The sequence below is a fragment of the Triplophysa dalaica genome, chromosome 22 (genome assembly GCF_015846415.1).
Source record: "Triplophysa dalaica isolate WHDGS20190420 chromosome 22, ASM1584641v1, whole genome shotgun sequence".
In the NCBI taxonomy this organism is placed as follows: domain Eukaryota; kingdom Metazoa; phylum Chordata; class Actinopteri; order Cypriniformes; family Nemacheilidae; genus Triplophysa; species Triplophysa dalaica.
This window is the reverse complement of record NC_079563.1, coordinates 16,340,004-16,356,295: the sequence shown is the minus strand read 5'-3', so window position 1 is coordinate 16,356,295 and position 16,292 is coordinate 16,340,004. Positions and strand designations below refer to the sequence as shown.

General features: G+C 38.8%; 3 protein-coding genes across 4 annotated transcripts; 2 read left to right on the top strand and 1 right to left on the bottom strand.

The window, feature by feature from the left end:
• Window positions 1-622: 622 nt before the first annotated feature.
• On the bottom strand, window positions 623-6,931 carry b3gat1b (beta-1,3-glucuronyltransferase 1 (glucuronosyltransferase P) b). Of its 2 annotated transcripts, XM_056737243.1 has the most exons (6): window positions 6,832-6,931; window positions 2,333-2,458; window positions 2,147-2,227; window positions 1,735-2,000; window positions 1,364-1,660; window positions 623-916 (listed from the first exon to the last, which is right to left on the bottom strand). In XM_056737243.1, the coding sequence occupies exons 1-6, from the start codon at window positions 6,866-6,868 to the stop codon at window positions 830-832; spliced, it is 894 nt and encodes a 297-aa protein (XP_056593221.1). In that variant the 5' UTR covers window positions 6,869-6,931; the 3' UTR covers window positions 623-829. The 2 variants fall into 2 exon arrangements, with proteins under 2 accessions (XP_056593221.1, XP_056593220.1); XM_056737242.1 differs by having other exon boundaries at window positions 1,735-2,234.
• Window positions 6,932-8,429: 1,498 nt separating this feature from the next.
• Window positions 8,430-13,933, top strand: slc37a4b (solute carrier family 37 member 4b). The gene is made up of 10 exons (XM_056736674.1): window positions 8,430-8,476; window positions 9,135-9,548; window positions 9,674-9,906; window positions 11,267-11,519; window positions 11,609-11,764; window positions 12,146-12,231; window positions 12,346-12,459; window positions 12,561-12,626; window positions 12,740-12,878; window positions 12,989-13,933. Exons 2-10 carry the CDS (start codon window positions 9,401-9,403, stop codon window positions 13,153-13,155), a joined length of 1,362 nt encoding a protein of 453 aa, XP_056592652.1. The 5' UTR covers window positions 8,430-8,476; window positions 9,135-9,400; the 3' UTR covers window positions 13,156-13,933.
• A 562-nt stretch (window positions 13,934-14,495) lies between these two features.
• On the top strand, window positions 14,496-15,685 carry rps25 (ribosomal protein S25). Its single transcript, XM_056736988.1, has 5 exons — window positions 14,496-14,580; window positions 14,888-14,980; window positions 15,108-15,291; window positions 15,443-15,541; window positions 15,624-15,685. Exons 1-4 carry the CDS (start codon window positions 14,578-14,580, stop codon window positions 15,535-15,537), a joined length of 375 nt encoding a protein of 124 aa, XP_056592966.1. The 5' UTR covers window positions 14,496-14,577; the 3' UTR covers window positions 15,538-15,541; window positions 15,624-15,685.
• Window positions 15,686-16,292: the final 607 nt, after the last annotated feature.

Genomic DNA, 16,292 nt, shown 5'->3' with positions numbered 1-16,292 from the left:
TTTATATCCAATAGAGATGTATGATTATTTACGTGGGGAGAGTGGGATGGAACTACAGCACAAGCAAGCAACACATCATCACATTAATCCCTTCGTGTTTTGTACATTATGCATGTAGGCGCCGATTGCCAACAAAACACAGACGTATGACTTAGTTTGACATACCGTGTGCAGTTCATGTCCGGCATCTTTAAGCACTGGGGCCGTGCCATCTATCAGTTTAAAACGATCTTCAAATCAAGCCTTATATCCAACATTTATATCACATTCATCACTAAAATGCTGTGAACAAACACACACCTAAATTTCGCTATCACAAGAGTAACGAGCTGCAGAGTAGCTAAGTGCAGCCCATCTTGACGCACCGCAGATAACCTTGATGGTAAGCGAGTCTCGCTCGTCGTTATCTCGTTGGCGGGCTCTTTCTTTCGCCTTGCCGTGCTTTTCCGGGAGCCTTTGGAGTTTTGGGGGAGTCATACATCATAAGTCCAACTCGTTTTTTAACAAGTTGACCATGTTAAGCGTGAGAAGCCAGCATGTTTAACAGTGTAAAGAAGTCAGAATGCATGACATAGCATAATACACGATCTTTAACAAGACGTCTTTTATTTATAGTGTAATTTGACAGAACTGTGCAGCTCTCGACAGAGCCGTGAAAATCCACATCTTGGATGTCATTTTAAGAAATTGAGAAAAAACGTTCCACATGTAAAGAAGAGTAAAGTGCTGGAGTGTTGTTGAGTATCTTGAAATACTCATATTCCAGTGAGTTCAAGAAGTTCAACAAAGTCAAACTTCTAATGCTATAAGTTATTCATGCAGAAGTTTTTCATATTTCAACACTGGTATTTGTAAATCCCTTTTTACCTTCATTCACAAGCACAGGTCTCTCTGTCCTGGTGTGCCAAACCAGCACCTGAAAAATAGTTAAAAACAAAATACATTCCTCTGTTTGCTTTGACAAGCAAAGGTGTTTATGATTCAATGAGGAACTGAACTGTGTTTTTTTAACAGTGGGTCACATGCCTTTATTTAATATGAATAAAATATAATATTTCTGTTTATTAATCTGAAATTACTGATTCACTTTTTTATTATTAACTTTCATTGAATTTCAACAATTGTCTATTAAAAAATCATTACATTTCATTATCATTTCATTACAAAAGCATTTTAAATACATAAACTTTATAAAATAAATAAATGCATTTTAATCATAATATTTTTACTATATAAAAACTGCAAAAACTATTTTATTAATGTGTTGGTTTACCACTTTATTTCCAATAAACATCTGGATTGTGCTGTAAAACTGTATAAGAACATAGAAGAACTAAGATTGAGGTATAGGAAATGGAGTCACCTTAGTGCAGTTGGCAGCTCTGGGCTCCAGGTCAGACAAAGTGACCAGATCCTGTAACAAACTGCTCTCCTGGTATCCACCCTTTACTCCCCGGAGCTTAAAGTATGCTTGAGGTTTGCCGAGGATGAGCTGTAAATTCACAGAAAACCCTGCCATGTCGATAGCAAAAGGTCGACGAGGGTCAAACACCGTCCTCCATCCGGACACTTTGCCCAGAGAGTTGATTTTGGGCGATTCGTACCGGAGACCTCCGACAAAGGCGACCGGCCACACAGATATTTTACGAGTCCAGCGCATCTGTGGCACAAGAGTAAATGTGTCAACTTCCAAAAAATAAAAAAACCTCAAAAATAAAATAATTCCCGTCTTACCTCCTCAAACAGCTCCAGGCTGTAGGCATTGTCATCATCTGCAAAGTAGACGACCCCTTTATGACCAGAGTTCAGGTTGATGTTTCTCCTGAGCCAGCGAAGAGCCAGGTTCCTCTGCATGGTGCCGCGCGGGATCCTCCGTTCTTTGGGATTCGTTCGCACTTTGAGGTTCCGAGGTGTCTCTACGTTTAGGTGGGTGTAATTCAACCCTGAGTTCTCCAGCAGCCTCGACACCAGCGCCGTCCTCCCCGCAGAGTCCTCCACAACTAACCAGTGCAGGTTGGGCACATGGAGAAGGGTGTTAGAAAGGCGGGTTAACTCCGCCTTCTGAACGGGCCTACTGTAGGTCGGCGTTATTACGTGAAGAGTGGGCAGCGCATCAGACCAGGGCAGCAGGCGGCTGTATATGTACCTCGTCCGGGTGACTTCAGTGATTTGGGTGTTCTGTGTGATGCAGGATTCTTGAAGTCTGAAGCATCTTCTGTGAACTGATCTGTCAGCTATTATGAGAAGAGAGATCTGATTCTTTCTTATAGAAAATATTTATGAATTATTACAGCATTTTGTGATCAAAGTGTAAGATCAGTTTAGTATTTACCCCTTTGAGATGGAGGCAAAGGGTTGTCAGAATGTTGCTGCCAAAACTTGATGAGCAAAGTCCACGGAAATACAATCAAAATAAGTGCCAGGATGTCTTTTCTCTTCAGCATTTCCACTGTCAGATCTGTGGCAAGAATTCATTTTTTTTACTTTCATATCCCGGTTAAGTCATGGCTGAATGATTTGATGTTTACAAACACAACAGTGATTTTTAGCTATTTTTTGCTGAAAAAGCTCTCAACTTCGGTATTTAAATAAGTATTTGATGAGAACAAAAATGGCAGCTGTATTGGCACAACACTTCAAATAAGCATGAAAGGCTGTTTTTAAGCCCCATAGACACAGATGAGATCCAACATTCCCTGAATATTTACAGAAATTGTTTTTTCAAAAATTCTTCAGTTGTTGTATTTGTCTTTGTCTGATTACAAGGTAAAAATAAAACATTATTGTGATCCTATGGTATTAGCAAATCCTCCAGCATGACATGAGGCATGTGTTTAACTATTGCCTGACTTTAGCCCTCTGCCGTTATTGCCCAAACATCCGTTGTTTGTTGCTATTGTACCTCAACATGAATGAACAGGCAATTGTGAAAACAGGTAAATTGATAATTCATAAAACATTTAAAATTATGAACAGGTGTTTGATTAGCCCTGCTATAGCTTATACCATTGTATAAGATTTGTTTGACCACAGTTCCACTACAAATCTCTGGTTATACTGAAGCAACTCCATGGTTAAATTGTAGGGGTGTGACGAGATTCGATAAGTCTCAAGAACACAATTTCCTGAAATGATTGGAATGATGGAGTGATGGGCTCGAAATTATGACCATTTTAAATGCTCCTTAAATTTAACCTGTGAGGCTTCAAAATATATTTGGGAGCATTTGCATGAGTGCACATTATGTTGTGGTGTGACCTGTTTTCATTACTGTACAGAACACGCTAATAACTATATTATTATAATTAACTAATAAGTATGTGTTTGCCAAGAGCTACAGTGACCGGCTATTCATAAACATGCTACGTGGTGCTACTTTCCCACCGTTTTTGTTGTAAACACGCGCTAGACGGACGGGTTTTAACCTCTGCTAACACGGGCACTTTGCAAAAGATGAGAAAACAACCACACCTCTGCCTGTCATTTGAGTTTTTGACCAAACATTTTGTTAACATATTGTTTATTTCTCTATGATATAAATAATTAAAGGGGTCATATGGCGGAAATCCGTGTTTTTCTGTGTCTTTGGAGTGTTTTAATTTGCCCATGCATGTATTAGACACGTAAAAATGCATAAATGTAAGTGTTGGAACAAAAGATGCATTCTATCTTAAAGCGAATGCGAACCCAGACCTGCCTGAAACGCCTCGTGTGACCACACCCCCACGCATGTACGTCACTTTGTGATATGATTTGACTAATACCGCCCAAATGTAGACGCAATGTGGGCGGTCTTTTAAATTTCATTGTACCGTCGCCGGCTCACCCATGTTCCGAACATGGTAAGAGCCGTTACATTTCCGTGCAGTATTTGACCAATCACTACGCACTAGTGACCTGGCCAATCATAGCACACCTCGGTTTGCAGAGCGATGAGCTTTGTAAAATATAAGCGCGTTTCAGTGAGGCGGGGCAAAGAGGAGACACAAACATGCAGGGTATGTGGAAAATACAGCGTTAATTGGTGTATAGACATTGTATTAAATCTAAAGCAAACAATAATATTAGTTTTATTCGAGTCAAATGACCCCTTTAAAATAGATGTTTAATTAAAAAATAGTGTTTCATAAAGTACACGCTGATTTTATAATGCCTACATTTTTTTGCATTTTGTGTTAAGGTGAATAAAAGACAATTTCATCGTACAGGATTTCATTAAAAGTCGTGTCTCGTCTCGTGAGATATGTGTCTTCTCACACCCCTCTTATATTGTAGTTACAATGTATTAACTATAGTGGACAGTTTTACTTGTTTTAATTAAAAGTTTATTTTCATAAGGGAACATATGATCTGGAAATTTTACTAAACTTAACAATTTAGTAAATACAGTGGTATAAGCTATAGCAGGGCGAATCAAGCACCTGTTCATAATTTTAAATGAATCCTGAATTATCAATTTACATTTTACACAATTGCCTGTTCAATCATGTTGAGGCACAATAGCAACAAACAACAGACAACATACATTATATTAAATCCCTTAAAGCATGATGTTGTTGCTGCTGGCAGTCCAGTGCCAACATGTCGTATAAAAGCACTTTTGGCCCTTTCTCTGTTCCCCTATCTCTCATCCCGTAATTTCGCGTTGTTCTCTCAACTGTGGGCCAGCATCCTGCAGAGTTTATTTCCGACCCTAACCAAACACACCCGGCCAAGCTTATCATTCAGGATTCATTTAAAAGGTGCTTGACTAGCCCTGCTATAGCGTATACAATAGTATTTACTAAAGTAAAGTAAAATTCCCAGATACTACAGTGTTCCCTAATGAAATTAAACTTAAAATTAAACAATTCAAATGGCCACTATAGTTAAACCATTGTGACCACAATTTAACCATGGTGTTGCTACAGCATAACCAGAGTTAGTGGAACTGTGGTCATACAAATCTGCCAAAAAACATGGTTTCTTTCTACACAAAATGATAAAATCATGGTTGATTTCCTTAAGGGCTTTTAAATCCTACTAAAGAACTATAGTGCCCTTAACCAATATTACTGTAATATAGTACTTTAGTATGCTGCAGGAGGCACCTAACCCCTATTAGCTCCCCGGGCGCTGCAGTGATAGCTGCCCACTGCTCCGCGTGTGCGTGTATTCACTACTGAATGGATGGGTAAAAAGGTCACATTTTGGGTATGGGTCACCTTACCTGACAAATATGTCACTTTCACTTATTGGGACTCAAGAATAATTTGACAGCTTAGTGTTTATTAGAATATACAACATTAAAGAGTGCACATAGAACAAAGTGAAAGAAAGAGTTTTAGGAAAAATTTAAATAAAACATTACACTACTGTAAAGTAGAAGAAGATGAGGATCTAACCGGCAATCTTCTGGTCACGAATCCGACTCTCTAACCATAAGGCCACGATTGCCCACGACGAGGTTTTAATAAAAGTGTTTTGAATTGAACTCACCAGTGTCTAAGACTATGTTGTAGTGTGGATGATTTTGAGGGCGTGTGTGTCAGGTCTGGGGGGAAAGTTTGTTTTTTAAACAAGTTTGTATGGTTTTGAGAAGAGAGCTTCATTTTGATCTGAAAATATGATGTTTGGGGAATTCCGTGAGATGTAATGGATTTGTGTTGACTCTTTTGAGAATACGATGCATTATTTCAAGAAACGTGTTTAAGCAATCGTAGGGCCGTGCAATTAATCGAAAATGACAATAACAAAAACAAAATAATCGAGGTAAAACGATTATCGTGCCACAGTCCATTTTGCAAGGATCCTCTCTTTTCTTGTGGTACAAATCCACAGCGCACCCCCTTCCTTTACAGCTGTGATTTTACTTTACATTTATTTTTCAGTTGAATTGACAGTTTAAAAGCCAAGTTGTTACATTTTCTATGTTGTTTTAAAAGTTGATGAGTAATGGAGTTAAATAATCGGATTAGGATTTTTTTCATAATCGAGCAGCCCTAAGCAATCAAGGAAAACTGTAATACCTGCGCATGCAGACGATTACGAAACACAATAAATGCGGTGCGTTTGTGGATGCATGCTGTTTGGGAAATGATGTTGTGAAAGTTCTAAGAGGCAATTACAGAAAAACGTTGACGACCTTGCTCAGGCATTTAAGAATGAGCATAACAAGATTTATGATGCCGTGTAACAACATTAGTCCGGTTACTCCATCTCATAGTGCAGTTTTGTCACTTATTGGAGGAATTTATACGGCAAATGCGTTTCCATCTCCCATTATTCGCATTAACCCTTTTTCCCAAAAATAAAAAACCACCTTAAGTGAGCCTAAAACTTTGTGTATTGTTTCCACTTAAAAATGCGAATAAAACAGAGTGATGGAAACCCGCTTAGTGTCTCTCTAAGTTAGAATTGGGTCAATCCATCGTGTAACACAGCTGAAGTCACCAAATTACAAGCGTCACCAGAGATTCGGTTCTTCAAGCAGACTGCAGTCCAATTAACCCACCGAACCATAAACTAGATAAAGTTCGCGTTTCAAGTTCAGATCCAGTGTCAGCAAAATTGTTCTTTTATACAAAAATGCATAACGCTGTCCATAACATCTCAAAATAGCAAGAACAAGACTTCAAGACAAGTGTGTCCCAGAATAACATATTTACATGTTGCTCAAATTGGCTTAAAGAAAGCAAAAGCATTTGAATCCTGCATACATTGATAGTACATTATAATGATAATAAAACCTATAAATACCACATCCATTTTACCAGAGAAGAAAACACATCAGCTACTCAATAGAAAATATTGGATGTATTAAAAAGGACGAAAAAATCCAGTTATACTTACATTTTCCATCTACCCCTCGTTGCCTTGACACAACCATTAACAGTATCTTTATCAGTCAGATGTCTGGTGGCCTTTTAAGAGAGCGAGAGAAAGAGAGAGAGGGGGGGGGCTGCTGAACTGGTGTGAGCAGTGCCAGGTCCAGTAGATAGACAAGAGGTCAGCCCCCGAGAATAATGTGTCCTCTCATTTAGACAACAAAGACTGCAATTGTGGATGCTGATGGGAGATTGCACGAGAAACAAAGGACACTCATCTAAAACGTCACCAAGTGAATAGTTCCAAACACGAGGAATGCAAAATATTACTTTGAGGCGGTGGCTGTGTCATATTCATAATCTTTCATCGCTCAGTGTCTTTCCTGTTTTATTCTCAAACAATTTTGCTTCACTTCAGTTAAACTGCAGTGTGTGGTTTTAATAGAGAAGAAAGAAAGAACGATGTGATTTGTGAACCCTTATTTAAAAAATACCTAGGTATCAAAAGTACCACAATGAACACATCTGGCAGCAGATCGCATCCTCTCATTTTCACCTTTCATATTTGCCTGCAGCTACTGATTCCCATTCCCTCCTGATTCCAAACACGAATGATGTCAACTGTGATTCTGATGATGTTCTGCACTATAATGTTCATGTAGATAACTGAATTGGGTCATTAAAGCCAGTTAATTCGGTCCTTTACCTAAGGGGGGATTGATTTTGGGGATGTGTACTCCTGGGGCAGTTTGTCTGATGGTTGATGTATTGATGTTCTCTCTTCTGTCACTGTTCAGTTTTAAACCCCACTCTGACTGTCCCAATCGATGCCTTCAGTCTGCAGAGCACGAGCGGTGTGGAGGGATCAAGTCTATATTCACGTGCTGCATTCATGGGCGTCGCTAGCACTATTTATTCGGGGCTCTAGCCCCGATTCTTCGTAATCTAGCCCCGAATGTTTTGGCCTGGAATTATAATAATAGGATTCCAGTACAATTATGCTGACAATTATGCTCCAACACATCATCATGTGAATAAGAGTTACGCACCCCGACCTCCTCTCTCATACACAGAGTTGAAGAGCTAAAACAGAGATGACAGACCACCAAAAAAATGTGACAACCTATCGCCTTTCAAGGCGGCAAATCCTTATCTTCATAGCATCACACTCATTATTACTTCCGACACCATATGACGCCATCTAGTGCATCATCAGCATCATGACGCAATTAACTCAATCATTAATGTACAAACTTCCATTATTCACCGAAACAATTGAATTGTTTTTAATTTAATAATTATTAATTGTAGATATTCATATTTTATACGTTAACTGTAAAGATTAATTTCTACATTTGTATTTACTCTATTTTTAGTTGTACGCCTCAATACGATTTTTTCAGTATTTAAATGAAGTAAACAAGTATAATAATGTCAAGTAAATATTGTCTCTTTAAAAATGGCTTTTAATAGATTATATATCACGTTGGGAAAATGTATGGAAAGTCAATAAAAAAATCACAACGAAGAAACACCCAATCGATGTGAGCGAAAGATGTTAAAGCCCGCCCATCGCTTTACATGAGAGATTTACAGCCAATTAGAGAAGAGATTAGGGAAGGCGTTCCTGCAACGGCGTGCATTCGGCACGAGAGCCCGGACAGCTGGAGGTACATTTTATTCCATTATCTTTAATGTGTATATGAGACTGTAAACAAAATATGCGCTTGATCCTATATATTATAAATTAGTGATGTGTTAAATATTTGCGCTGCTAAAATAAGGAAGATGCGCCCGTGTGTTAGAGGTCAGAATCAATGTTACTCTTGTATTTGGTGGTTTTGATGCCATGACACTGAATACGTATATATTGAGCGCGCGTGCACGCTGCTCTGTCGACGTCATTTCGCGCTTACAGAATGCGCTGCATGCACCTGCTGCAAAAGTGATCTCCGGCCAAAACATCTCTGTAATTCACACGTTACATATTGCAAAGCTGAGGTTTGCATATTAATCCTCCTTTAAATCCCTATATAAAAGAGTGCACGTGTATGTTTTGTAGGCTGCACGTATCCAAACCATGCTATTTTTATCCCTGGACTTTGCAGTCCTGCACAAGCCTTGAGATATGATTTCTGCATCATGTTTCATGTTCATGACACCGTCCAAAGAGACTTTCGGTGTCATGGGCACTCAAGCAACCCTTTAACATTTAGACAGTTGCATGAACTTTGTAGAAACCTTCAGGACGGACAACATTCCTATTCTGAGAACATGTTGTTGCATGCATATTGAACAAGGCTAAATCTAAAATCTGTTTTTTTTCAGGTGTAATAACAAACAGCGGATGAAGCGAGACTGCCTTTCATCCGTGCAGCTTTAAGGGACTTGTAGAAAAGGACCTGCACGGTGCTACAAAAGTCATGAAATGAAAAAGAATTGGCCGTGTGATGTTTAATCTGGAGGTATTTTGTCAGCATTAAAAGGTTTCCACCCAGATTCATCAGATTTCTCCCAAGCACGAAACATCTTGTTATTGCTGGGTGAACAGTCTAGATTTATTCCGTTTTAATCATCACATCACTACTGCAAACATGGGCGCAGCAGGTTATGGATATTACCGCACTGTTATATTCATCTCGATGTTTGTCGGGTACTCGCTGTATTACTTCAACCGAAAGACTTTCTCTTTTCTGATGCCGTCAGTGATGAAGGAGATCGAGCTGGATAAGGAAGAGCTTGGTGAGTGTGCCATGCCTTTAAGGGTCTTTTATTGGTTCTGAAACACAAAGTTGCTTCTCTTTCATCTTAAGTACTCCGCCAGGTACTCACCAAGCATCCGTAATGTTTATTTTTCTGTGATGCAGGGTTGATCATCAGCAGTCAGACTCTTGCTTACGCCATCAGTAAGTTTATTAGCGGAGTGCTTTCGGACCAGATCAGCGCTCGATGGCTGTTCTCCATCGGGCTCTTCATTGTGGGTGCCATAAACATCACCTTCTCCTGGTCGTCTACTGTCATGATGTTTACCGTGCTTTGGTTTGTGAACGGGTTCGGTCAGGGTTTCGGCTGGCCACCGTGTGGAAAAGTGCTTCGGAAGGTAAGATTCAAATTCTGACATCATGCACTCTTGATGTCGTTGCAACCTGCACGAAAACATTATTTACATTAGTTATAAAGCGGAAGCTTTAATTCAAAGCGTGAGTAAATTAAGACTTGAAATGACTTTTTGGCTGAATATCACTTTCAAAATATCAAAAAGTCAGATGTTGCCGGAACTGATTGAGTCTGTCCCTAAAGTTAGATCCTCTCTTATGTTGGTGTGTTTAAATTATCTGACCCTTAACCTTTAGAAGCTGTCAGCTTACACCTGTCTTCTAGTGTTGGCATTTTGACAGAAATAGTTTGGAATTCAAACCTGATGCTGACCTGCTGCGCTAGTCTATAGTCATAGATCAACCCGATAGCAGTCGCATGCTTGTTGTGTCAAACATTACGATACACTGAATTCTTAATAAACCAACTTGTCGGTTCCCAATGAAGTGAATGTCGCTGAATTAAATGACAGCCATTTTAGAGGGTGATGCTTATTGGTCTACATTCAGCATTTAATAGAGTTTAAGGATCCTAGAATTTGTTAATCTGAATTAAATGAAACCTATGCCTTCGAGGAATAAAACTTGTTTTTAAGCATCTATAGAGAGTGAATAAAAAATGTTTCACCTAAAAATTAATTTCCGTTCCAAATCTATACATTTCTTTGTTGTGATGAACACTAAAGAAAGATATTTGGAAGAATGCTTGTAACCAAACAGTTCTTGGCCACCATTGACTTACATACTAGGAAAATTGCTTTCATACATTTCTTCGTTCTGTTAAATACAAAAGATGTTTTGAAGAAGGTAGGAAAGCAAACAGTTCTGGGGCACCATTGACTACCATTGTCATTTTTCTTACTATGGTAGTCAATGGTGGCCCTAACTGTTCGATTACAAACATTCTTCCGAATATCTTTTGCGATGTTCATCAGAACTAAGACATTTATACAGATTTGGAATAACTCAAGAGTGAGTAAATGATGATCCAGAATTGTTTTGGGTGAACTGTTCCTTTAACACAATTGTGTGAGAGTAGTTTTACAGTAACACAATCAACAAACTAGCTGCTAACTATATTATTTGTGCAATTGTTATTAAATAAACCTGGTTAAAGAATAAAGAAAAAGACTACTTACTAAAATAAAAATCCTTTTTGCCATTACCTTTTAGGATGTTACGAAAATAATCTTATATCACATAATTCTGGGGAAATTTCCCAAAATATAGCTAAGCTATGGATACGCACACAAATCACACAACCAAGCCACCACAGTTGAAAGTACAACACAGAGAATGGAAATGATTTCTTGTTCTCTATACAATTTATACATGCAGTTGTGTAAACCATAGTTTTTTTTCTAGTGGTTTGAACCGTCTCAGTTTGGGACGTGGTGGGCCATCCTGTGCTGCAGCATGAACCTGGCTGGTAGTTTAGGACCCATCATCACAACTGTGTTGGTTCATTACTACGATTGGAGAATCATCATGTCCATGTCAGGCGTAGTCTGCATGATCATCTCTGTCGTGTGTCTTCTGCTGGTGAAGAACGAACCCAGTGATGTGGGCCTGCCCAACATTGAGCCTGGAGCTAATAAGGGCAAAGGGAAGAAAGGAGGTAAGAGCATGTGTCTCAACATCCGGACCAGTTGTTAACCATTTTCATTTTGGCTGCTGTCAGTCTATTTAGACGCCTCCTCTTTCCAGCCCCCAATGATGAAAGCACCTTAAAAGAGTTCCTGCTGTCTCCGTACCTCTGGGTTCTGTCTGCGGGTTACCTGGTTGTGTTTGGGGTTAAGATTGCCTGTACAGACTGGGGTCAGCTTTTCCTTATGCAGGAGAAAGGTCAATCTGCTATGATGGGTGAGTTTGGTATTGCATTGAATTGCAGTTTTATTTTCCATGCTAGTACAAACTTTAAAGGCACAGTTCACCAAAAAATAATTTACTCCCCTTCGAGTTGATCCAAATCTGTTCTGTTGAACACACAGAAAGATATTTGGAAGAGTGCTTATAACAAAACAGTTAACAATACAGTTGGAAAAAATACTTTATAATTCCTTTGTTCTGTCGAACACAAAAGAAAATATTTTGAAGACTGTAGGATAGCCAGGTTTGCAACAACTAAAGAGGGAGTAATTAATGACAGAATTTTAATTTTTGGGTGAACTATACCTTTAAGATTGCTTAAGAAAACAGGCGATGCATATATAAGCACGCTGATGCGTTTGCGTATTTTCGCAGGCAGTTCGTACATGAGCGCGTTGGAAGTCGGTGGGTTTTTTGGCAGCATTGGAGCTGGTTATCTGTCTGACAGGGCTGTCGCAAAGGTGGGTTAAGAAATTCTGCAGCGTAAAGAAATTGATTGTATTCATTCCACCGGTACATTTTAGTATAAACTGGAAATATAGTTTTGCTGCAATTACTCTTCCTGGTTTTTGTAGCAAGGGCTGGGTACCCACGGGAATCCTCGGCATGGGCTCCTCCTGATGATGATGGGAGGTATGGCTGTGTCCATGTACCTTTTCCGGGTAACCATTACGTCAGAGATGCCAGAGGTGAACTTGTTAAAAACAACAAATGATAAAACATTGTTTGCAATGTTATAATTTGTATTTGAAGTTGGCATTGAGGAAAAGGGATGTCTGTTTTTTTTCAGGAGGCACCGCTGTGGGTTTTGGCACTTCATCCTGTCTCACTTCTCACTGGTGTCGCAGAAAAAGAGGTACACAAGTTCAACAGTTCACCAGAATATGGATTAAACCTTAGCTGTCACTAGCGATTGATATTGCAAAATGTTGAGTTTAAATCAGCAGTGTTTCCCTGTCTCTTGAACAGCTTTGGATTTTAATTCTTGGTGCTGCGTTTGGATTTTCATCATACGGACCAATTGCCTTGTTTGGAGTGATAGCGAGTGAGAGCGCCCCCTCGAACTTCTGTGGGACATCTCATGCCATCGTAGCTCTGATGGCAAATGGTACATTTATACAGATTGTTTCATCCAGTATACCATGCTGAAATACTTCATACAATATTCTCCTCGTTCTTTGATTTGTTTTGATCTTATTTGTTGTTGTTTTTTATTAGTTGGCGCATTCATTGCCGGCCTTCCATTCAGCACCATTGCCAAACGCTACAGCTGGGACACGGCATTCTGGGTAGCAGAGGTCGCCTGTGCTGTTACAACAGTGTGTTTCTTTTTTGTGCGTAACATGCGCACAAAAATGGGTCGTGTGCCTAAAAAGATGGACTAATCCTTTTGGAAAATTACTATTTAGTGAGCCCTTCCAATGTGATGTCACTTTAGAGACAACTACCACATCTAACAGTCCTAAAAACACTTAAGTTGTAACAGTGTTTCTGTCGTTTAATCAGGCAGTTTTATTTAAATACATATCACCTTCAGTATCACATTATAGTATTTTCCAAGATTGAGACAAGTTTCTTTACCAGCTATAAAGGCACATTCACACAATTCAGATATAAATGTCACTCCACAACCTTTTAGAAGAACATAAAAAAAACTTTAGACACTTTCTCACTGTGGTGAGTTGTTTACTTAGTGTGTATCAACTGGCACAGAATAACACAAATGTTTTTTAACATGGAGGTTTTAATTAGAATTTGCTTTGACCTACTGCTGCGTATGTTTTTTTTTCAGAACATTTGTGTTATAAACTGAAGTTTAGGTGCTAAATTGTTATGAATCACATGAGTGTTTAACGTACACACACATTTTTTTGTACTTTACAAATCTGTCTCCATCAACACTATGAACACAGTTACTGTCAAGTCATGCAACCAGCAATATACTTTATAATGTAAAAAAGTGTAAAATTGTAGTATATATTAAAACTTCATATAAAATGATTAAATCATTGTTGTTTTGTATCAACAGAATAATGAATCATTTTTAATTTGGCTGTGTCACATGATAAAGGATAGGCTTGGGAGTTTGGAAATATTTTAGCTAAAGCATAAGACAGTGATATATAGCTGTTCGTAACAAAGACATTAAGAAATAATGCCCTAAAGCGATTTTGATTAATTCATGCATCACAATAAATATAACTATTGTATTATGCAAGATAATTTCTGATCATTTTTATGAATGAAAGAAGACGTGAATGAGCTTCTTTCATACAGTTCTCATAAAAACATGAAACCACATTTTATTGAAGATTTAACATCTAAATAATATCTTAATACTGCTTTTTGTATCAATGTTCCTCAACCAGGTCCCATGGCCCAGCATAAGAAAATATGAAAGGAGCATAGGAAAATATTCAATATGTGTTAACGTAAAATATTAAATGTAGGAAAACAACAATAATGATAAAACAATTAAAACATGTATGTTGGCATCTTCATTATTCTGGGGAAATCTATGAACTTCCGTATATTTTCGCAGTATTTTGCAACAATAACAAAAACAATTATTTTAACATTAAATGTATTATTTGTCTGATTAAGAGACGTGTGAAGTTTGAAAACTCGTGTAGAAAATCTCTTTTTGAATGTTGTATTTTACATAAATCGGCTCCTGTCCTGCAGAGCACGCACGAGAGCTACGATCCTCAATACGAGGCGCATACACGCGTCGAAGCGCACGCGGACAAAGCGGACGTTGCTCGTGCACCACTTCCTTTCTCTTCCGCAGCTCGCAACGCCTCAGCATGGTGAGTGCTCGAGCGATTCTAAGCCGTTAAAATACTGCTTTTTACCCACTCCTACAACGTTATAAGATTACCTGTCCGATGTCTTAAAACATGAGAAGAAACGATATGCAACTTATGAAGCCCGTATTTGCGGATATGTAAGATATTTTAGCGAGAAGGGTTGCCGTGCCGTACGCACATTGTGCGCGAGGCCCGAGCATGCGCACCGCAGTGGGACGCGATAAAAATGTTACGCGTGACAATACAGTGTGTCAATGTAAATGTTTTGCGTTTTAACTAAGATTGTCTTTTTCTTCTCGATCTTTAGCCGCCCAAGGATAGCAAGCAGAAGAAGGACGCCGGCAAGTCCAAAAAGGAAAAGGACCCCGTCAATAAATCAGGAGGCAAAGCTAAGAAGAAGGTAAAATACATTTTATTTTTAAAGAGAGGCCTAAGCGCGTGTCCGTTGTGTTAGGGTCTTCAGTTGACTCATAAGGTGTGTCTTGATGGAAACATGGTTTGTTAATTTACTTTTTGGTCCCGAGCAGAAGTGGTCCAAAGGAAAGGTGAGGGACAAGTTGAACAACCTGGTTCTGTTTGACAAGGCCACTTATGACAAACTATACAAAGAAGTTCCCAACTACAAGCTCATCACACCCGCGGTGGTATCTGAGAGGCTGAAGATCAGGGGCTCGCTGGCCAGGGCTGCCCTGCAAGAGCTGATGGGCAAAGGTGATGATCCCATGCTAAATATGAAGTGTATAAATATGCTTAGAATGTGCCAGGCTTTTCTATGATGTTTGCATTGTCGTCACAACTTCACATCAATCATGATATTGAGCATTGGAAACAATCTATAAATGTATTCATTTATTTTTTGTAGGTTTGATCAAGCTGGTGTCCAAGCACAGGGCTCAGGTGATCTACACCAGAAACACCAAGGGCACAGATGAGGTTCCTCCAGAGAAGGAAGCATAACATGGTGATTATCAACTAGTCGTGTTAAGTTATGCACAATAAGTGTAACCTTTTTACATTTAATGGTTTGTCTGCTTTTCCCCCAGATCCCACCCTGGCTTGTGTTGTGTTTTTGTATAGGTAAATAAACAACAACAACAAAACGGAATTGTGTTTGTGTATTTCTTCAGAAAAATTAATATGTACTTTATAATCAGTGTCTGTAATGAACATTACACTTAAATGTTGAAAATCCTTAATGGGATGGAATCCATTAAAGTCTCTTCAAGGTTTTATTCATAAGCCAATTTTTTGGAAAAAAGATTTGAGCTTTTGAAGCATTAATGGGTTTTAGCAGGTGGACTACATTCAAATTGTGAAACTATAAATCTCTGTATAGCTGGCTATCTGGATGGGTTTGTACTTTTTAGGCCTTGAGCCGTCTTCACATGCTCTCGGTAATTCAATAATTCCCACTTCAACCGGGAAGCAACGTCTTTGATTTATTTACACAAAGTATTTAGTAACGTTAAAGCATTGTTGTTAATGGAACAATAATGTGGATGTGATGGCAGCATTGTCATAAAGCTTAATCCTAGTCTCAAACTAAAATGGATGTTTGCACTGTTTTAACATGCAGTGATGTGTCTTAATGAAATGGTTGATAGTGATGCTATCCTTATGAACCTCATGTTTCAGTTTTGTGGAGATAACCATTAAAATGTACTTCTCAATTTTGAGCACTTTTTCCCCATTTCCTGGAAAACTGAATTTGG